Source organism: Pleurodeles waltl, chromosome 12, assembly GCF_031143425.1.
Source record: "Pleurodeles waltl isolate 20211129_DDA chromosome 12, aPleWal1.hap1.20221129, whole genome shotgun sequence".
NCBI lineage: Eukaryota > Metazoa > Chordata > Amphibia > Caudata > Salamandridae > Pleurodeles > Pleurodeles waltl.
Genome location: NC_090451.1, coordinates 640,049,393 through 640,073,557, shown reverse-complemented (window position 1 = coordinate 640,073,557; position 24,165 = coordinate 640,049,393). Strand labels below are relative to the sequence as shown.

At 43.1% G+C, this 24,165-nt stretch overlaps 1 protein-coding gene across 1 annotated transcript in view; it reads left to right on the top strand.

Annotated features, from left to right (window-relative positions):
* INTS3 (integrator complex subunit 3) overlaps positions 1-24,165 on the top strand; it is a 383,756-nt gene that overhangs the window by 277,987 nt on the left and 81,604 nt on the right. The window contains exons 24-25 of the mRNA XM_069218194.1: positions 10,760-10,873; positions 12,195-12,243. Of these exons, the coding sequence (XP_069074295.1) occupies positions 10,760-10,873; positions 12,195-12,243 (163 nt within the window). The remainder of the gene's footprint in view (positions 1-10,759; positions 10,874-12,194; positions 12,244-24,165) is intronic.

Below are 24,165 nucleotides of genomic sequence, written 5' to 3'. Positions count from 1 at the left end.
TACAGGAGCACAGCTGCCTCCCCTCAAGGGGCCTTTGTGAGTACTGGCCCTAAGTTTGCTGGGTTACTAATTCAATGACCCCTCCAGGATTTCCTCAGTATTTTCAAGTACTCCCAAGGCTGGAGCTTTTGATCTACAGCTGGGAGTGCTGTGCTGTCTAGAGTTATGTTTGTGGTTGCAGTTTCTGTGACCTGAAGGGCCTCAAAGTGCCTAAAGGAAATATATGCCTTGACATGCCTTCTGTGGCAGACGTCTGTGGTTGCAATGCAATGCAATTACAGTCTGGTACCATTTAGGGGCTGCTTTGAAAATTACAGTTTTATTGCAGGAAAATATATATTTTTTAAAATACTCAAACACGTCTTGATTATTTTAAATGCTTTGATTTAATAATGTACTCAGTTGATAATTTATTTAATGACCCCTTTAGGGGGATGGTGGTGAATATGTGATGTCATCTATGGTATTTTCCATTTACCAACATACATATTTGTAAATTACTGCTTAGTATTTAGAAGTATGTGTAATAAATGTACCTCTCCTTTCTCTAAAGAAAAATTACTAACTGGACAATCATTTATTGTTGCGTGCCATTGAACGGTGATTACTCGCTCACACCCCCTCCCCTGAGTAGGCCTTGGATTACTCTGCCTCGCTACCCTGAGAGAGTCAAGCGCTACAATGAGGTGTGTGGTTCCCAGTAAGGGGAATTGTGGACCTATTACTTGTGCAGGCCACACCACTAATAACCCAATTTCCTACAGAGCTCTCCAGGATTGCCTAGTCCTTTTTTGTTGCCTACATACCCTACAAAGAGCTAGTCAGAGTACATCTCCTTCGTACAATCAATATAGTAATTGACTGTCTTCCTGGGGTCTAGCCGGTGTAGTCTCTCCTCCTTGGTGGGACACGGTGGTGAAAGAAGGAAGGGTGATGGACTGACCTAGATAGAAAGGGGTCACCACCTAGGAAAGAAAATCTGCTTTAGTCCTGGACCAATTTGTCTGGATATAAACATATGAAAGGCAGATGAACACACGGTGCCTGCAGCTCACTTATGCCTCTTACCAATATAATGACCAGTGTAATGGAAGAACAACTTCGAAGATCAGCAAATGAGAACTGTGCAGGTTTTTAAACAGAGCCCTAATCAAAAAGTAAAAATCTAATTCGAATTCCATTGGAGCATTAGAATAAGTGTACGGAAACACTCTACATTAGTCCCTTCTGAAATTTGATCACCATCGGAGACTTAAATAAAGGTGGCTGGTTAGGGAAGCAAATAAATGCCGAAAGGGCATGCCCATCGCATAACCCTGCCGGGATAGCAAGAGGCAAAGCACAGTACGTTGTATAGATGTGCCTTCTGCAGGTCCACCTTTTGCTCCACATACCGTGTGACAAAACTGTTTAACCTTTCTCAGTAGGCACACTTCATGGATGGGCAACGCCAACCTCTGGTGACAAGTGGAAGGAGCTTAGATGTCTCAACTCTCCACACATGAAGGTGGCTGTCCTGGATGTTGGGGTGTAGAACTTGACCCTCTGACTGGAACAAAAAATCTGGCCTTAGAGGTAGACAGAGCAGAGACACGGGAAGTGTCTCAGGAGGTCTGTGTATCACACCCTCCTTGGGCAGTCCATTGGCAATAAGATGACTTGTGTCCAATCCTGGTGAATCTTCTTTAGAACTCAAAGAATGATGGAAAATGTAGTGAAATGAAAGGAAAAGTCCACCTCAACTAAAAGGCATCCCCAAGACATCCTGCAAAGGATACTGGAGGGCACAGAACCTGGGCGCAGAGACAGTGTTTCCTGCCAATATAAAAGAGCTATGAATTGTTTGTGTTACTGAAAATAAGTAACTTTTTCTTTCCTTTCAACACCTCGCCCACCCACCACATAGTTGTATATGGAGGGGTGTGGTACATGGGACTAGACGTTAAAATGAACTTTTTGTGCTCTGTTAAAAATCACCCTAGATCTTGGCCCTTACTAGATCAGACGCCAAAGGACTCTCGAGGAATGCTTGGAAATAACTAGTAGTGCAAGAATCACCCTGGTAAGTATTACTGGAGTACTCCTCGTGGGTAATAAGTTCAGCACAACACTGATTCTCCATCCTGATAATGGTATTAGTTAAAGTAAAATGGTTTGAAATATCACTATTAAAACAGAAGTGGAGGCCAAGGGTGGTGTCAGTGTGTACTCCTTTTTTTCTATCCAGCCACCTGGCTTCTTCATAGCCTCCTATCAAAACTTCTCCAGGAACTTAAATAGCTAGATGTTCGGTGGCATGTGTAGCTGCAGATACACATGCTGTGCATTATCCTGCCATCTAGTGTTGGGCTCGGAGTGTTACAAGTTGTTTTTCTTCGAAGAAGTCTTTTCGAGTCGCAGGACCGAGTGACTCCTCCCTTTCGGCTCCATTGCGCATGGGCGTCGACTCCATCCTAGATTGTTTTCTTTCCGCTATCGGGTTCGGACGTGTTCCTCTTCGCTCCTTATTTCGAATCGGGAAAGTTAGCTATAGTATCGAAAATTTGATGGTATTGTTATTGCTCGGTACCGTGTTAGTGTATCAGCACCGACATCAAGACCGCTTCGGCGGCCCTTCAGGGCTTCCACTCTTCACCGAGGCCTGTTCGGCCCAACCACACCCGTCGTCCCAGACTAATGGATCGGACCCCCTTCCGTTTCTGTCCTAAGTGCCACGCAAAGTATCCTTATACAGACCAGCACCGGGTCTGTAACCTGTGTTTGTCACCCGAACACAGAGATGATACCTGTGAAGCTTGCCGAGTGTTTTGATCGAAAAAGACCTTGAGGGATCGACGTGCAAGAAGACTGCAAATGGCGTCGAAAACGAAAGAACAGCTCGACGTCGAAGAGGAGGAAAGTATCTCCATCCAAGAGACGGACTCGGATGAATCCGAAAGTGAACGACCCTTGACGGGGCAACGAACCGTGAGTAAACCTGCCCCGTCCCAAAGTCAGGTTCATACAAAAACACTTACGGCCATGGGGACGCCACCGCCAGCAGGCCATGGCTCAACCCACCGAAAGGAAGGTGACCAAACATCGGCACCGAAAAATGCCAAGGAGTGCGCCGAAGACTTCCGACTCCGGTCGAGAATCCGGCACCGAACGATTTAGACACTGAGTGATCGAATCGACTAAACCCCGAAAAATCCCCTCGGAACCGAAAAAGACTACACCAGCAGAAACTTCGGTACCGAAAAAAGCGGCCTCGGAGCCGAAAAGAACCTCTTATACAGAAGAGTAAGGACTTTCCAGCCAACTCAAAGAAAGACATCGATTCGAGCAAGAGTTAGGTATGGAAGAGCCTGACCATACACAACGGAGGTTACATATCCAAAAAGAGACTGGCAAGATACAGACTTTACCTCCACTCAAATCAAAAAGGAAGCTTGCATTTCAGGAAACAGAAATGCAACCTAAGGCAAAAGTGGTTAGAGACAAATCTCCACCACCAATGGTCTCACCACAACCGTCCCCACCGCACTCACCACAATTGTCACCAGTGGGAACACCTATAATGCAGTCACCCACACATACTGTATATACGAAGGTACTATCCAGGGCAGCTACGTTCCACAACGTAGCAATGCACACAGAGCCAGTGGAGGATGACTTCCTTTTTAACACTCTGGCATCCACCCACGCTTCCTATCAGAGTCTGACGATGCTCCCGGGCATGCTCAAACACGTGTAACAGGTCTTCCAGGAGTCTGTAAAGAGAAGAGCTATCACGCCTAGAGTTGAAAAAAAGTACAAACTACCCCCAACAGATCCTGTGTTCATAACACAGCAGCTCACACCGGACTCTGGTTGTAGGGGCAGCAAGGAAAAGAGCAAACTCTCAATCGTCAGGAGATACTCCACCACCTGACAAAGAAAGTAGAAAATTCGACGCTGCAGGCAAGCGAGTGGCATCACAAGCAGCCAATCAATGGCGGATTGCGAATTCACAAGCCCTACTTGCACACTACGACAGGGCACACTGGGACGAGATGCAAGACATCATACAGCACTTGCCCAAAGAACATTAAAAACATGCCCAGCAAGTAGTGGAGGAAGGACAGGCCATAATCTAACAACCAGATAAGGTCCGCTCTAGACTCTGCAGACACAGCAGCACGGACTGTCAACACGGCTGTAACCATTCGCAGACATGCATGGCTGCGAAGTTCTGGGTTCAAGCCAGAGATTCAACAAGCGGTGTTAAATATGCCGTTTAATCAACAACAGTTGTTTGGGCCGGAAGTCGATACAGCCATTGAAAAAATGAAAAAAGACATGGACACGGCCAAAGCCATGGGCGCGCTCTATTCCCCACAAGTCAGAGGCACCTTTAGAAAACCACAATTCAGAGGAGGGTTTCGGCAACAAACATCTGAGCCTTCCACCTCTCAAACCAGACCCACCTATCAATCACAATACCAAAGGGGAAGGTTTTGTGGTTCCTATAGAGGACAATTCCCAAAAGGAAGGGGAAAATTCCAACCAACCAAACAAAGCCAGACCAAGCAGTGACTTCAATGTCACAACACCCCAACACTTGTCACCAGTGGGGGGGAGGCTTACCACATACTACCAAAACTGGACACATATTACCACAGACGCATGGGTTCTATCAATTATCCAACATGGTTATTGCATAGAATTCACAACATTCCCTCCACATGTGCCACCCAAAACGCACACTGTCTCAACAACACTTAGACCTATTACAAATAGAGGTCCAAGCACTGCTACAAAAACAAGCAATAGAGCTCGTACCCAATCATCAAAAAGGAACAGGCGTCTACTCACTATATTTCCTGATTCCAAAAAAGAACAAAACGTTAATACCTATCTTCGATCTCAGAACACTGAATCTCTTCATCAAATCAGATCATTTCCACATGGTAACAGTTCAAGACGTAGTTCCCTTATTAAAAAAGGAGGAATACATGACAACATTGGATCTCAAGGATTCGTATTTCCACATACCCATCCATCCTTCTCACAGAAAATACCTAAGGTTTGTAATGCACAGCATACACTATCAATTCATAGTGCTACCGTTCGGAATAACAACAGCCCCCAGGGTATTCACAAAATGCCTAGCAGTAGTAGCCGCTCACATAAGGAGACAGCACATACACGTATTCCCATATTTAGACGACTGGCTCACAAAAACCAACACTCAACAGAGTCTTCTTCACACTCAATACGTCATAGAAACTCTACACAAACTGGGGTTCTCTATAAATTACCAAAAATCACATCTGCATCCATCCCAAATACAACAATACTTGGGAGCAACACTCAACACACAAAGGGCAATTGCCACTCCAAGTCCACAAAGAGTCCAATCGTTCCAAAATGTAAGATCAAGCATACAACCAAACCAACACTACATGGTAAGGTTTGTAATGAAACTACTAGGAATGATGTCCTCATGCATAGCAATTGTCCCAAATGCAAGATTACACATGCGGCCCTTACAACAGATGCTTCCATGGTTGGGTGGGGAGCACACCTCAACAATCACAGCATACAGGGTCAATGGGACAATCAACAAAGACAACTTCACATAAATCACTTGGAACTGCTAGCGGTTTTTCTAGCATTAAAAGTGTTTCATCCACTAGTAGCCCACAAACCCATTCTTGTCAAGACAGACAACATGACAACAATGTACTCTCTCAACAAACAAGGGGGGGGACACACTTGTCACAACTGTCTCTTAGCACAAAGGATTTGGCATTGGGCAGTTCACAACCACATTCGCCTAATAGCACAATACATACCAGGCGTTCAGAATCAGTTAGCCGACAGTCTCAGTCGAGATCACCACCAAACTCACGAATGGGAAATTCATCCCCAGATCCTACAGGATCACCTCCTCCGCTGGGGAACACCAAACATAGACCTATTCGTAACGAAAGAAAACGCAAAATGCCAAAACTTCGCGTCCAGGTACCCACACCCTCAGTCCAAGGGCAATGCTCTGTGGATCAGCTGGTCAGGGATATTTGCTTACGCTTTTCCCCCTCTCCCACTCATTCCTTATCTAGTCAACAAATTAAGTCATAACAAACTCAAACTAATACTAATAGCTCCAACCTGGGCTCGCCAACCGTGGTACACAACACTGTTGGACTTATCAGTAGTACCCCACATCAAACTACCAAACAGACCAGATCTGTTAACACAACACAAACAACAGATCAGACACCCGAACCCAGCATCGCTCAATCTAGCAATCTGGCTCCTGAAGTCTTAGAATTCGGACATTTAAGTCTTACACAAGAATGTATGGAGGTCATTAAACAAGCGAGAAAACCTACAGCAAGACATTGTTACGCAAACAAATGGAAAAGATTTGTTTGCTACTGTCACACTAATCAAATTCAACCACTACATGACTGCACAAAGGACATTGTAAGCTATTTATTACACTTACAAAGGTCTAATCTAGCATTCTCTTCCATTAAAATCCATCTCACTGCAATATCTGCCTACCTGCAGATTACACATACAACATCACTTTTTAGAATCCCAGACATTAAAGCATTTATGGAGGGACTAAAAAGAATCATACCCCCAAGGACACCACCAGTACCTTTGTGGAACCTTAATATTGTATTAACATGACTCATGGGCCCACCATTAGAACCCATGCATTCTTGTCAAATCCAATATCTGACTTGGAAAGTAGCCTTTTTAATAGCTATCACATCACTTAGAAGAGTGAGTGAAATACAATCATTTACTATTCAAGAACCCTTTATACAAATACATAAACATAAAGTGGTTCTCCGTACAAATCCAAAATTCTTACCAAAGGTCATATCACCATTCCATCTAAACCAAACTGTGGAACTCCCAGTCTTCTTTCCACAACCAGACTCAGTAGCTGAAAGAGCCTTGCATACATTAGACATAAAAAGAGCACTAATGTATTACAGTGACAGAACAAAACAATTTCGTAAAACAAAACAATTGTTTGTAGCTTTCCAAAAACCTCATGCAGGTAACCCTATATCCAAACAAGGCATTGCCAGATGGATAGTTAAATGCATTCAAACTTGCTACATTAAAGCAAAAAGAGATATACCTATTACACCAAGAGCGCATTCCACTAGAAAGAAAGGCGCCACAATGGCTTTTTTTGGGAATATACCAATGACAGAAATTTGTAAGGCAGCCACCTGGTCTACGCCTCATACATTTACTAAGCATTACTGTGTAGACGTGTTAGCAACACAACAAGCCACAGTAGGACAGGCTGCATTAAGAACATTATTTCAGACAACTTCAACTCCTACAGGCTAAACCACCGCTTTTTGGGGAGATTAATGCTTGGTAGTCTATGCACAGCATGTTTATCTGCAGCTACACATGCCACCAAACGGAAAATGTCACTTACCCAGTGTACATCTGTTCGTGGCATGAGACGCTGCAGATTCACATGCGCCCTCCCACCTCCCCGTTAGCCTGTAGCCGTTTTTAGTTGCATGGAAAATTGTAAATAAATAAATATTGTTTTAGTAGACATTAGGTACATACATTACTACTCCATTGCATGGGCACCTCTAGTATACTCACAACTCCTACCTCACCCTCTGCGGGGAAAACAATCTAAGATGGAGTCGACGCCCATGCGCAATGGAGCCGAAAGGGAGGAGTCACTCTGTCCCGTGACTCGAAAAGACTTCTTCGAAGAAAAACAACTTGTAACACTCCGAGCCCAACACTAGATGGCAGGATAATGCACAGCATGTGAATCTGCAGCATCTCATGCCACGAACAGATCTACACTGGGTAAGTGACATTTTCCTTATAGATGCTTTGACACGTGTCCAGTGCCATTTATGCTTTTCCGAAGGCCAGAGCATGTACTGTTAGTGACTCCATTGAAATAGATGTTAATGACCTGGTATGTTTGTTGTTGGAAGAGTGGAGGGAGGAAGGATTTTATGGTGGGAGATCCATTGAAGGTCTGCAAGAGGGATTTTACTTGTTTGGTGAGTAAAATTGGTCCAAGGAGGGGGCGTCCAAGGAAATAAGTATGGATGTGAAACGTGTGCCAAAGCCAGGGATGCTAGAATTAAGGGGTAGGAGAGGACCAAATTGTGGCAGAGTTTACTGAATTACACGGTAAGGAAAGGGAAATTGCGTAGTATAATGCAGCAAATGTTGTTTTCGTGTTTCCTCGTTACTTTATAACTTTTACACATATTAACCCTGTCTGGGCAGAGGTTTTACCTCTTTATGACTAGTCTGACACCCAAATAGAGCAATAAGCAACAGAAAGGTTACCAGGCAAACTTCGCGAAGGGCAGTCCAACGTGCAGCAACATGTGTTTTAGTAACGTTTGATCTATTTGAGCTTGAAACGAATGTTTTTGCTAAAATCTGTAGATTATGCCGTGGATGATGTATCAAATCCATAGGTTTGCGGAAAATGCTGCTGCTGTAAAATTGAAATTCCCGGCGCCCTAGCCATAAATCAATCATCTTAAACCTATGCCGCACATTGCTTCCCAACCCCCAATCCCTCTTTGGTTCCCAGAGTCTCCTACTCTAAATCCTGGACTCTTTGGCCATCCTACCCATCAGTTCCCGCTCTTTTTACCTCCATTTCCTCTCCCCATTTGCCCCCTCCGACTTTCCAGCTCGTCCTTTTTTTGCCGCTCACTGTTGATCTGTGTATCCTCTTTGTCACTTTTAATGAAATCTCTAGCCCTGTGAACGTTTTTCCCCTCCTCTGAGTTGAACGGGTGCCTGGAAGAACTAAGCGAGCCTCTTTGTTGATGTATTTCTAAAGGTCATTATTAACGATAATGAAAATTGCATCAGCTCCTGAGCGCAGAAGGCCCAGAGGCCTGCAAGAGAATAATTGGATTGAGTTAGTCGCCATCCTTTATTTTCCTTCCCTCACACTGTACAGTAACACTAGTGTTCTTGCATTTTAAGCCTCCTCTCCCCGTTTTCTCTTGTGGCTGAGGATAAATTGGCTTAGTTCTTGAAGCAACTGTTTTTTAGAATAGTCAATTTATTGCTTGAATGTAACAGAGAAATTTTGGACCAGGGTTTGTCAAATACCTAAAACCTAGAGCATAAATAATCACACACATGTACCCAGGGGCCACAAAGTATGGTCTGTGCTGAGCCCCAGCGCCGCATCGATGCTAACAGGATGGGAGTGGGGCTTTGTGTGTGGTTAAATTGAGCAGGATACTTTATTTGCTTATTTTCCTTTATTTCGTTAAGTTTGTAGATAAACGCTTCCCCATTTATTTAACATCTTTCTGAAGGTTAGTACTCTCTGAAGTAAACAGCAGCCAAGTGCTGCTGTTAACCAGGGGCCACATGTGAAGGTTAGGAGAAACGCAGGCGGCCCCCGGGCCGTACTTTGAGTTACACTTTCTTAGAGTCACGTGCTGGTCCAGAATCGCGCTAATTTCGAACCCTCAGTGATTAAAACATTGCCATTCAGAGTTTTGAACTTTAATGCCTGTGCATTGTTGAATTTCCTGGTATAGACTTGGACTTCACATGGATGAATGGTACCTCCTTAAAACACGTGCCAGCAAACATTAAATAACCTAGCAGGCTGCTACTTGTTTATATATTGTTTTTTTGTTATTGTTTTTTTTTTTTTAGGAAATACATGCTTGCAGCTTGAGACTGCCAAAATAATAAGTGACGGAGGACTTAGTTCTTTTTTTAATTCAGCAAATGTAGGGTATTGTTTCACAGGATCATTTGTCAAACCAGACATGGTAATGTGCAGATGACCCTAAAAAGAGTGTTCTATTGGGCGGCACTGACCCGGCATGTGCTTGGTGAGCAGCAAAAAGAGGGTGCTACGCTTTCCTCACTTGTGTCTACAATTCCAGTATTGTCACACCCTATAGCAATCGGCCAGCTCTTCAGACACCCATCAAGCTAACCACTGCTTGCGGATTTTGGACCAGGGACCTTCAGTACAAGCCAAATCTCACTTTGTGAATGAAGTCCTGGGAATCCAGCTCTTAGCGCCATTTGAGATCGTATCTTCTTGTCCATGCCTCCTAATATGGGGAGGCTGGCTGATCTGCTTTCTAAACCAAGTGATGAGGGAAGGTTAGTAAAAAAGGTGAATGGCTGAGGCATGCCATGGTTCGTTGCCTTTGCTGAAATGTCACCTCCCCCCGTCCACCCATAACCTTTTCCTGCTGCCGGCAAGCATACCTGTACGGTGAAGTTCAATAAATAAAATGATTTTACTGTTCAATTGGAGATGTTCACTGTCCTGAAACTGGAGTCCACCCTTGTCCTAAATGCAGGTTTAATACTCCTACATTGTTCTTTCCCCCACATAATCCCCCAGCCCAACCACTCTGGTTCTTCTGGTCTTTATAAATGACTTGCTTGTGTTTATCAGTACAATAATTTAAATCTCACAATCCTGCTTGGGTCTCAGTGACTGCTAGTTCCAGCAAAGTTATTTGTAATAAATAAGTGTTTTACGCTGTATTTTTATAAAGTGTGCTAGAGTCCTGCCTGCTGACCAAATTCTCGGTCGTTACCTACAATGGTGCCTTCCTAGCAGCCACAGCTAGCACTGCCGAATAAACATAAACATACCCAGAGAGTACGCCTGACCCCAGCCTGCGTTAGCTGGGCACCGGGTGGGTTTCATAGTGCCGGAGCAAGTTCATTGTGACTAGCCTTGGGTTTCTTTTCACCCTCCTTCTAGTTCAGAGCCTGGATTGGGAGACGTTTGAGCAGTACTGCACGTGGCAGCTCTTCCTGGCGCACAACATCCCTTTGGAGACCATCATTCCAATCCTGCAGCACTTAAAGTACAAAGGTGAGTGACACTGTTGTTGCTTCACTTTACTAAACTGGGACAGAATTTGCCACCCTACCTGTTCTAAAAAAATAAAAATAAAAAGAGGTGGAATGCTAAAATTGCTTGTAAATGACAACTGTTGGATCTTCTGGAAGAGATTGTTTTGGAACCCCACTATAGATTCAGTGGAATTGTTTCCACAGTATTACGGTCACGAGGTCTCGGGGGTCTGGAGGAGATGTAGTATGATCGCATAGTACTGGAGTAAAGAAGTGGACTCTGAGCGCATGAGGCCTGGACTCTCTGTAAAAGGCTGTACAAGGGAAGAGGAATGTTCTCAGAACAGTTTTCAAGAGAGGCAGTATTGTATTTCAGTGCATAAGTCTCAATTAAACATTATATCAAACTATACGGTCTCGGAATGAGAGTTTCATTACAGCATTCTGTGGATGAAGGAATGGGGTTTCCACCACAGGGATGTGGAAGGGATAGTGTATCATCATACCGCAGTATTCTAGGGAAGAGCAGATGAGTGTCTGAAGGCATTTGGAGAGAAGACTGTCTTTCCGTACAGTCCGTTCCTGGGCAGGAGACCCCCTCTTGCAGTCCAGTTGAGTATTGAAGACAGGATTGTACCTCCATGCTGCGTACGATTCTAAAGGTTGCGGATCTCAATGCAGTCTTACAGGTAGGACGTGACAAACTCGAGTACACTCTTTCAGTGATTGGTAGTCTGTCTATCTGACAGTATTCTAAAGGGAGGGAGGCCAGATACCGAAGTGAGTGGGAAGAACCAGGATCTCTATTCAGTATTCGTGAGAGGAGGCTAGTACTGCGTTCCAGTGATCTAGAGGAACTAGAGTTTCTCAGTAGATGCGTCAAGAGGGGAATAGAAGTGGACAGGAGACTGGATATTTAAGTGCAGTAGTGTGCATCGGTACAAATTGGGTATTACAGTTCCAGCTAACAGAGGAGGCTACTAGATACTCCAGTAAAATGTTCTAAAGAGAAAACAAAATGGCTGGACCTCACAGCGTCTATTTTTTAGATCAGATCTGCGTCTCGCTTTTCTGTGTGAGAGGGAAGGAGCCTCGGCCTCGCGGTGCGGTCCTCCAGGGTGGAGGAGATGCGGTTTCAGTGCATGATTCCAGAGCTCAAGAGACCGGGTCTCACTATTAAAGAGACTCAAGGAGGAGCAGAGAGCACATCCAGGACAAGGATTAGCTCAGTATTGTTTCTAAATCGTGCGGATTAGATTCCGCATGCGTCGCGTGCACGTGAACACATTGGAAATGTATTCTAAGAGGTCTTTTTTGTGTTTTTATCTTTTCCTAACCAGAACATCCTGAAGCACTGTCTTGTTTACTGCTGCAGCTGAGGAGAGAGAAGTAAGTAGTCCCTGCACTCTGGCCTTGATTTATGCTTCTGAATGGAATTAATATGCTTTCTGCCTGTGAACAGTGGAATTGTTAACTTAATCTGAATAAGTGGAAAAAAATTATTTGCAGTTTGCAGCTGTGCAAGTTAATTTATGATTTCTGTGTGTTCAATGTACCATGTTTAATTGTTCTTCTTGGTTGTTTATGAACCAATTTATTGTGCATTCAAATAGATATCCGAGCCTTCCACATGGTATTGTTGGGAGTCTTTAGGAAAAATACATGGATAGGCATATGCACATTAGTGCTAGCGTCAAGACAAGTTGAGATGCATCTACTCGAAGAAAAGCTATAAGAAGAATAAAATGACAAGAAAATATGTGTTCAATTATTCCAAAGTTCCCCCAAAAGGCAGATCAATTTTATTGCATTTGTCATTTAAAAAAACAACAACTTTGTATAAATCGGATTGTCGTGAAGAGGTGGTCTTGCTTTTGAAATGTTGTGAACCTTGTTTGTGAAACAGCCCTTTGGGTCCATCCCGTCCACAAATAATGTGCTTGAGCGTACTGGTATGACTGCTTCCTGTAGAGCGTATCAGAGGTAGAGCTGCTCTAACCTTTTGAATATCTACAATGTTGATTCCACTCACCTAGATGTGTCAGTGGCATCGAGAGTACAGATAATGATTTTTCTCTTGTAAATAGAATCTAACGAAAAATCCCGTTTTTTAAACAAGAAATAGAGTTTCAGTCCTGGGGAACACCAGCATTTCATCGCGATGCAATACATGGACCACTCTGAACCATCCCAGGATGCATAAAGCACAATATGAGCTCATCAGTAGCCTCTGTTTCTCCCGGTAGCTTCCTCGCAGCATGCTGACATACCTATCTTCAAACATGGTGCACTCTGCTTCTTGCCTAAGTATAGAGGTTTTGGCTGGACATGAAAGAGCATAATTGACTTTGGAATTCAGATGAAGCCAGTAGTGCACCAAAAAGTGAGCTCAGGACAAAACCTAATTCAGCACAAATGACTTCCAGTTGGAACTTCTAGAAAGTATGTGGTGAAATCTGACCCAGAAGAAAAACCCTTATAGCTGGTCACCATATAGCGTAACAGTGATATATCTGGCAAAGAAAATCTACAGAGACAGACTCTATTCTAAGCACTGTTGGAATCAATATAGTCATTTTAATTAATGGTAGCAGAGCCTTCCTCTTGTTCCAATGCTCACTTGACCCGATTGTTTTCTGGTCAGGCGAACCAAGGAATATGCTTAAGGGATTCATGGTTAGTACTGAACTTCCTTCAGCGAGAGTACCTAGCTCCAGCAAGGAGGTTATCTGATAGGGCATTCTCAGTCTGTGCTATCAGAATGGCATCATGAGTAAACCGTGAAATAGATATTGCAATATTATTTAGTCTTGGGACTTCTGCCCAAGTCGCAACATATGAAGGTCCATAAGAACAACAAGATGTACATTAAATGGCATGGATGCAGTGATTGAGTCTTGGTGCACACCAGCTCAACCAAGACTTCAACTCTAAGTTAGACAAGTTTCTATATTGTTTTGGGTTCTAGCTTGCAATATTTCAAGTGGAATAAGTCTGTGAAGCAAGGAACTTTGGGACTGATTTCCCTTGCTCACACCAGCTCCCAGTGTCAAATTACCACGTGTTTCATACCTGTGCAACTGTTCTTCTATGAAACTGCATCTATACCATGAGTGATCCCTTAGTGCTCGCTCGCTATTAAGAAACAGAGTTTAAGGAATTGCGGAAGATCGGTCTTGTGGAAATGATTGGGGAAAAAAGTGGAATTGAGCTGGAAAAGTTCAATATTTCAAACTCGAGGCTTTTTATTTTGTTTCCAGAAAATGCTTCGACAATAAAGGTGATTTTTTTTTTGTTCAAGGGTTCCTTTGTGAGGTGTGTGTTTGTTGCCAGTGCTCAGATTTCATAGCTCGGGATCGTCGGTTGTTATTCTGGAATCAGTGTTTACCATTGGCAGATAGTCTGATTCACTATGTCTGTAAAGAATTCTTAACTGATGCATGATGGCACAGCAGAATTTCTAGAGATCGAGAAAGCATTGCCCAGGCCATGAATGGACAATATACTGTTTTTGCTTTAGAAATTTGCGATTGTATTACAGAAAAGGAGCCATTTACCTGCAGCCCTTAACATAATCAATTTCTATCATTAGTGCTTAGTGGCAAGAAAACTTGGCGTGCCTACACATTTCCATCTGTGTAGATGGTAGTGTATTTTCCACTAAAATTCAAACTAAACATATCTTCTTACTCCAAAATAATATTCCTCACCTCCCTATAGATGTGGAGATACGTGTTACGGGGAAACCATGAACCTGGTCTGTGTCATACAAGGGCATGTTGATTACCTGTTTACATACAGTGTGTGTTTCCCCTTTGAAGACAAGATAACACACAGCTATGTTTCACATTACTGGTTGTTTGGCCTGTCCATTGTCTGTATGTTTGTGAATGATACATTTTATATTTGACAGCCACATCTGAAGGTTTTCAGAAAGAAAAGTTCTAAGCCCAAACAATGAGCCTAAAACGCTGAAAGTCTTACTAGACAGATGTTAACAAGTTCTCTTCTTAATAAAAATCAACATTTGGTATATGAAAATGTTAATTTTAAATGATTAGGGCTGAGTTTCCCTACCACATTTTTTGTAAATAGTGTTTATTTTCCTGCTATGCTTATTTAGTGAGAAAATGATTCTCTCCTCATGACCGCTGGGTATTCAGTGAGTGTATATAACAGTATTTTTTTGTATTGAAGGCTAGCTGTACATTAACCAGGTGTGTGACACGTTTATCTATTTTATGATTAAAATAAATGCCACTTATACACGAAAGCCCTTTGTGTTTGTGGTGCCACACACATACGACAATCAAAATGTATAGGATTATAGATAGGTAACCGTGAACTACGAGGATGTTTTATACCGAGGAGTTGCGGGTGACATCCAATAGACAATGAGAGCAAGCTTGAGTTGTCTGTGACCCTCGGAACCGATCTGGGTAATGCAAATAAGTGCACCTTAAAAACAGAAAGAATCCAACTCCGAGTGCTTGTATTTTTACTAGAAATGTGGATGAGTGTTTTTTCCTCTTCTTCTGACTCTTGTCTCCTCCCACTACTGATTTAGTTACATTTCTTCCCTGTCCAATGGCGCAGGTCTGTAGAAATGGGAGCTTATATTTACTTTCTCGTCAGCTGGAGCAGGTGTCTGTAGAAGCAGCCATTGTGCCTTTTCCCGCGCCTTGTGTGCAGCCGAGCGGTTTAGGACTGCCGCGCGGCAACTGTATCCGTGACGATCAGTAATTAGCTGAAGGCTTATGTCCTAAAGACCTTTTGAAGCCATGAAGACCCTGCAGTAAGTCATCAGAGTGAAATTCAATCGCCCTTTATATTCAAGCGTGGTTGAAATATTGGAGTCAGATTGTTGCATCTTCCACCCCGGCTCCTGAGGTTAGGCAACAGATTAGGTTCGAGTGGGGCAAGAGCTGCACTGTATATTAATGAGGCCTATCTGAACTGCAGCTGGGGGGAGATGCCTGGATGCTGCATCGTATGCCTGTAAAGATAATCAAACCTCAGCCTTTTCTTCCTTAATTTAACAAGCGTTGGCAAAGCCAATAGGTCTTGCCTACATGAGATCTATTAGATTAGCCGTTTTTTTAAGCCATGTTGTGTAATTGTGTGGCTGCTGTGCATCGTATGATATGGTGTATTATGGCTGTCAATGTATGCTATAGTATGGTATGGCCTGTCACTGTATGGTAACAGAGAGAGAAGTCAAAAGCCATGTGTAATGAGGGAATGGGGGTGGGAGGAAGGGAAATGTGCAAAGGCACACGGACAGAGGATGGAATGGAGAGAGTGGGTAAAGGTAAGATTAACGGACTGCGGAAGAGAGGGCAACACGAAGGGCTATCAGCTGTTATACAACTAAAAAAAGTCAGAAAAATGTAAGTGACGTGCACTCTGAAAATATACTTTCTCCATCATGGTATAGCATGCTTGAAGCAGTATCAAAGACAAAGATAGGACGATCGGGGGCAAAAGCCACGAGGACGTAGGGTGGGAGGAGGAGTGACCTAGGCAAACACGGACAGTGGAGTGTGGGAGGAAATGTGCAAGGCTGCACGGAAGGACGTGTCTGTCATACAGCAGAATTCAGGAAAATAAGAACCTGCACAGTCTGAAAATACATTTTCTGTGCTACAGTGAAGCGTGTTCGAAGAAGACGACCAAACCGGACAGAAAAAGATGGCCTGGAAACAGATGCAGTAATATGGAGTGCTTCCTCCAAAAGAAAAAGTAGGGCAGCCAGTCAAGGGGCGAATGCCGGAAGGACACTCATTTGGATCCAAAGAATTACTTTCGATGTAATGCGATCCCCAAGAAAAGCATTCCCTTATTTGCATTGCGTTGCAGCCCCAAGCAAACTGCCCATGTGTCAGTTCAGTATTAAGGAGGCGGGAGCAAGGGCAAAGTATCTGTCCGGAGGCACACTGATTATGCAGCACACATGAGGGACCGTACAGTGGGCACACCCCTGACAGAGCCCTGAGAGGGGATGGATAACAATGTTCAATGGGCCTCCAGGCATTACCGCAGGTGGGTTTGGGACATCTAATAATTTAGGCATGAAGTACATTCTCTGAAATTGGCAGGCTGCACCCCAAAGAGCCACACTTCTTGAAATTGTGACTCATACATTGCGATAGATGAGCAACAAAAAGGATGCACAACCTCTTTTATCTGGAATATCAGTAAGAACTACTTGGAGAAGATCAAGTGTTCCTGTAGATGAAAAATTTGCAGGGTGTCAAGAACACGTTCTGAACATTAAGAGTTGTGCTATTTGTTTAACACCTCTAATAAATATATCTGACAAGCCACCTGAGATTCTCCACGATACGTCCTTTGCATTTTCACAAGTGTTGTTCCAGGCTCCTTTGGAACTCAGAGAATAACATAACTGTGTATTTTAGCAACAAAGACCCCCAGGCTTCCCTAAACTGAAGCTTTGGGTGAAAGTGTGGCATACAATGACGTTCTTAAAGCAGAGAGTATGTGAAAGGGGGATGCAGAACAGGAAGCTCACGAGATGTAAATCACACCCAGGAATGCGACGAAAATAAACTGTTGTTTCCGCAGAAGCCTTTCTTAAAGGGGTTGCTAGTCGACTCTCTCGAATGGTCCTGGTTCAGAAGTCGAGCCTGCTCAGCCAGTTTAACCGAGAAAAAGACAACCTTTCTTAAAATATGAAAGGAAACGCTGCGTCTAATATGACATCTATCTTGAAAGAAAGGACAGATTGTCTTTCTTCTCAAGAAATGAAAAACAGTTCTCTGTAAAATCTCTTTGAAGCAAGGGGCTTATGAAAATCCTTTGAAGGTGACTGTTACCGCAGGACCCACATGATTGAAGCATGCTTAGATTGGAATGGTTAACTGTACCTTGGGGTTCAACTAAAAGCCCCTTACAGCTTTGAAGACATTGATGCAGAAATCGTGATGTTTCTTCAAGCTTCATGAAACAGGTCTTTGTAGCCCACTCCCTAGGATGACCGTATCTCTCAGTGTGGACTTGAGCCAGCTCTCAAACATTGGAATAGGCGACAATGAAGAGTCAAATTGGCTTGTCCGGTCTCTTGAGTACCCAATCCAGACAGACTACCTCTGGGTACCTTCAGGCAGGTGCTCTTAATAATTTCACTGTCATGATCTCTCCCACCTGCCCCACGCACACCCAAAAATGCTTTATCATGACATAGAGCAGTAGGACTCGGTGTTAAAAATTGTGTTAAGTAATGACCGCATTTCCAGACCCTCCCTCTTCCTCATCAAATTCCTTGACAATATTTTTAAGAAGTGCTGTAACCTATTATGAAAGAAAACTGTTGTCGATGCTGCACACAATATTGAATAAAGAACAATCCAGCTTCCCTTTTGACTAGGGTTGTGCTCAGAAAGGACATTCTAAAAGTCCCAGGAGAAAGGCCGCGACATTGTGTTTGCTGTAAGATACAAAGTGAGTGTTAAATGTGGTATAAGCGCCAGCCCTGCAGTTTTTGGACACTCCACTGCCATTGGACAGCTCCTGTAAATTCCAGTCCTGCTAGGTTATAAGCCATTGACATTGCTGGGTGAATTCATCTGACATTTAACTGAGTCACAAGCATAGCGCCAAGCATAGGAAGGAGTTGGTCACACTTTTACCGCTCTCCCTTTTTCATGGAATTGGAACAAGGGGTTCAGGACAAAAACTGTCTTGATTAGGGTGAAATACAGAGATTGTTTTTGGACAAACAGAAAGCGGAGGTACAACAGATGTTGTTTTCTTTGCCTTCTGGTGCTCCTGTTCCTCCCAGCACGCTTACAGAGTCAATGGTGACGAGAAAAGCACCCCTGATTAAAGTGGTTCGAGTAACATCTTCCCTAGAGCCTCAGAACGAGGGGCACCAAATAAATGTGCATCTAAAGGCAGGTCCCAAGGTGGTGCGGGGGACTTTGCTCTTTGTCAGGTAGCACAAAGCTCAATTTCTGAGATAGCGTACAAGGGTTCCCTAAGCACTGACACTGCTGAAATGGAGATATCTACAAATGGAACCATCCCTCAAATTACAAAATGTGTTTTTTGGGGGGAGGGGTGGTTTAAAACAGAGGATCCTTGAATTTTTTGGGGCAGTAATCACAAAATGAGCACCAGTGGCATGAATAACAATTGAGTCTTCTGGCACATCGATTTTTTTTACTAAGGCCACATGCCTCTAGACTCCATTACGTTGTATTGCAATGTATGAAGCCAGAGAGGCCTTGCAATACCAGATTGGCTCCTATGCTAAACAACAAAACACAGGAGCCACCATCGTGCTATCCTGCATCCTTCTTCTGCCTTTTATCGCCAGTCTCATAGCAAACCCTCACCTAAAATAGTTTGTCATCAGTGCACCAAATGCACCGTCCATGCATTGCTGTGAAGACAGGTGGAATGTAGCAACAGCTGTTTCATACCGGTTTCTCTATTTCTTGAAAGGTGCACTTAAGTGGTTTCCACCTTGTAATAAAGCAGATATATTGTATATATGTCTTGGTTTGCATGTGCCTTATCACACACCGTATTTGGTATTGACAAAAAGAACAGTTAATGATTTTAGTGTAATGCACAGGTGGCGGTAGTCCTGTTGGACCCCACACAATCTGACTCTACTTTGCCTTATTTTCTCTCTCTTGATTGAATCATGCAGATTGAGATACCCTGGAAATGGGCAGGATCTTCTAATATTGTGATTGTGTATTGTAGGAATGCGTGATCCATATACAGGGCCCTTTTCCAACTTCACGTTGTATTTGAAAGAAGGCTAGGATTAAGTGCAGGCAATGAGATGCTATCATGTCATGTTTTCAATTTCCTGTATCACTGGCGACGAGTAAAAGAAACTGAGGTCTGATTGCTTCTCCTGGATGCATTCGCTTCTCAGATTTACATCTTGATATTCCGTAACGTCAGACGCTGTCTTTCAGCCCATGCATCGCTGAGCCATGACCGATTCTATGGCCCCGTCATCAACCTGACATGCTATTAGCAGAAAACCTCTTGCTGCCCCAGGAGAGGGGCAGAGTTGAGTGGCAAGCTAAATCCAGATATGTCCACATGCTGTTCTGTCGCAAGGTCAAACTGATCGGCTTCCCAAGGACAAATAATAATTAAGTTAGCACATAAATTCGATAGATTTGTTTGTCAAAGCAACCCTATCTAAAAGAAGCTTAGTCTGACCTCAAAGGAAACTCAGCCGCAAATTCATCAAACCTCTTCATCCTGTCACATGCTTTGTGATAACAAACCTTCCATATGAGTTTAAAAAACCCTTTTCAGTGTTCAGTTTTGTTTTGATACCGAGATTGCAGCTTACATATGTGGCTTCGTAACTCTAGGAAGCTGCCAAGACTGAAGAGTCCCCGGATAGAGACTAAAAAAATAACTCAGACCTAGTTAAACATTTTTCTCCACAAATGATCCCCGGGAGACTGTCGCCTGAAGACATTTTCCCCAGGTCTTGGTTGTCATTGCCGCAGTAGTTGCAGAGGCAGTCTAGAGCTGAGAGGATTCCTCCATCGCAGACTGCTGAAGACCATGATGCCTCAGGACCAAGAGCACTGAGACGATGGCCTGCTGCCTCCTACAATAAAATGTGTGAGCCTGTTTCAATTTTATATGCCATCGGGCAATAGGTATATACTACCTGGAGTTTATTAGACTCTGGCTTCTTCTGCTGAGCTAAGCTCATTTTGATCAAGCTGGAAAACCTTTAATATGTTGGTGCTTTGGCATTGTCCTTCTGTTGACCACGCGGTTTGTATCCCATGGTTAGCCTAAGTAGCAAACCCGTGTGCGATGGTAGATAAACCTGACATTTTTTATAATCCCGGTTCCCTTTCTACTATCCCTAAATATTGCATCAAGGCTCCTTTCTTGGATTCCTGCAGAGAGAAGTGGTCCTATTTGGAATCAGGTAAAGTCACTAATATTGCTCATTCTTTGCTTCTAACTCCAGGGGCTCTGCAGTTTTACTTGTCTGCTTTTTACCAACCCCCAGGATAGGTATATGTTGACCCATTTCCGACTAAGCTCAGTTGACGTCATAATTGCTTTCTGAAAATGGATGAATCGTCTAGAAACCATTTGGCCTGTGCATGTGACAGGATGTCTCAGCAAAGCATTTTACACTATGTGTTATTTTATAAATTATATAAATGTATTAGATTTCACTATGTAATGGGCCATTATTGAATAAATACAGGTGTATGCAATCCAGTCACCCTTTATTTTTGCAGCTGCTTCAAACAATTTGCTTTTATAACTTTTTTTTTTTTAAAACGATCACTACAGACTAGGAGATAATTCATTTATTACTTAAATTGCTATTGTTTTGCTGTAATATTTTTTAAAACAGTTTATAAGAGGCAGGAGGTGGTCAATTTTTATGGGAATTTGTATTTTAGTATCCTGTATTTTATGCTTTTTACTACTTTATTCTAATGCATGTATTATTTTTAACTATCAGTTTGTTTATGATGATTGTTATCTTTTATGGTTGATTAACCGAATAAAGATTGACTAATTCCCCAGTATTAGACTGGACCACGTACACACAATTGTTTCGGATAACACACGAACATGTTTTTTCTCTACCTTTCACTGCTGAAATAAGTAAATCTAATTACAGTTTGACTCAGTACACAAAAATCGAACTAGAAACTGAACTGCCTCCAAAGTGAATATGTTTCTCTTTACGCTTTTGTTTTTTCTTTGCTGCAGGTCAAAGAGCTTGTAGGGTCAGAGATCAGTCAGTGGCCCTCAGGCAGCCATTTAGCCTCCCTTATTTCATTTTTCAGAAATATTAGAGCAAGACCTAGTAACCCATTTTTTGTTCTAAATAGTCTTTTTGCCTTCCACTGACAGCTTTTGTTGATCCAAAGAGGTTTTTGCAATGTTCCTTGGCTTTAACTTCATTTTTTTCTGGGATTTCTTTAATGTCACAAAATGGACGTCTTCAACCATTTTGATGGCAAGTTGTTGTGTGTGAATGCACACTCCAGATGCCTTTTTTGCCTACAACATGACCATAACATCTTGACTTGCAGACACTACTTGCACATGAGACCTGTCACCCTCAGGCAGAATCGGTTAAAACTCTTCTCAACTCAAAGCCTTTAATTCTTGTACACATTCCTAGTCTTCTTCCTTGACTATCACACCTCTAAGTACAGTGTCACTTGTGCCTTTTATGTTATTACCTGTACCTCCTGTCCTGTGGGAATGTTTTGACTCAAGGCTCCTGTCCGAGCCATCTGATATAGTGCTCAAGACACTGAATGTGAGCAATTCAAATGATCTATGAGAGGAATATGTGCCATGCAGTGTCTTTGGCACCGAATGGTCATGCACCAATTTGTTTGGGGCAGAAAGAGTGTGCCAATGGAGCTTTTTCAGCTGATAAGAGATTTGGAGAGAACCTCGTATGAGGAGCATGATATGAAGGTTCCTAGGGTGGTAGAGCCCTGCTACTCTTTGGAAGAGGATGCAGATGATGGTTAGACACTATGCCACCAGATGATGAACTTTGAGATTTATGTGGTTATATAAAGGATTTTGAAAGTGGTACCTTGTGACGTTCCTTTGTCCCTCTTGGATCTGATGAAAACAGTGGCAAGTGAGTCTGACAATCCAGTACACACTCCATGCCACAGGTATGTTACTTGACACCTTGAAGACCCCGAGATGACCCTAAAGGTTGTGTTTCTGTGATCCATGTGCTCAAATCAACTTGGTCTCTTATTTCAGCTTGCCAATAATGTGCTTTTCCACTTCTTTGGAATAAAATATAAGGCTCCTGATTGGAACCCAGTGTTTCAACAAGCAAGGCTTGCCATATGACTCCTTGGTGATATTATGAGTGGTTTCAAAGAGGATCTAAGGAGTTCAGGTGACTGCCACGTATAGGCAGAGCTATTCTTTAGCTGTGCAGGGGATGAAGGTTTTCACCACAGGGACTTTTTTGCTCCATAATGCCAGTGCTACCTGTATTTTGTATTTGTAAAGTGCATTCCAGCCGAGGCATTGAATCGCTAGCAAAAAGGTAAGAGACTCGTTCGCTGGGAGGGAGAGAAAGCAGAAGACGGCAGTTAGCGCGGAAATAGCCAAGTTGTGACTAACTTCCTAAAAGTTAAAAGATTATATTCTTTCCTGATTGACAAGGGAAGCGAATTCCAACATTTTGCTACGGCCACCGTAAAGGCTTTATCTCTCCATTTTGCTTTGTTAGTGCGGGGGGCCTGAATTCTGCAGGCTCCTGATGAACGAAGAGGTTGCTTGGGTCTATACCAGCAAAGTTTAGAAACCAGATAATTGGAGCCGATTCCATGAACTACTTTGTGAGTCAGACATAAAGTTTTGAAAATAATACGCTGGGCCACTGGAAGCCAGTGCAGTTGTTTTAAACTGTCACTAGCCGAAGCTGAGCAAGGGAGGTTCAGGATAGCTCTAGCAGGCGTATTCTGGATCAGCTGTATCTTGTTCAGAGAGGATTTGTCATTATTAAGCAACAGGGCATTGCAGTAGTGCACTTTGGACATCATCAGTGCCAAGGTTACTGTAATTTTCCATTCCCTTTGAAGATAGGGGAAGACTTTCTTTAGCATTATTTTTAGGGTCCAAAAACCCGTTTTCACAATGTGGTTGACATGTAGTCTAAAAGAGAGGCAATTGTCAAAGATGACCCCTAAATTACTTGTGGTGGTAGCAGGGACTGGGAGGGTGCCGCACTCAGTCGGCCACCAACGAAAATTCCACCGTTCACTTCCTAGTCCAAAGCAAAGTATTTCAGTTTTGTCACCGTTTAATTTGAGTCAGTTTGATTTCATCCAACTGTTGACTGCCAGCATGCATTTATTGAAACGATCAGCCACTTCCTCCAAGTTTTTATTGACTGGGATGATCAATTGGGTGCCGTCTGCATAGGAAGTAGGTCTGAAACCAAACAATCGAATCAAATTGGCTAACGGGGCAACATACAAGTTGAACAGTGTGGGACTAAGTGATGAGCCCTAAGGGACACCGCAGGGTAGTAGGTAGGCTGGGGATCTGAAGTCTCCACAGCTAACCGTGGTCCACCTGTTTGTCAAAAAAGATTCCAGTAACTTAAGAGCCTGCTCTCTAATGCCTGCTTGATATAGGCGGGCTAGCATAATTACCTACATCCTAAGCAGGTTACATGAAAGCAGGTGGGTCAGAATAGAGAGGTTGTTTTGCAGTTCATTTTTGAAGAGGAGAGGGTGGAAGCGAAACCGTGCATATTGAGAGAAAAGATGTTCCAACTAG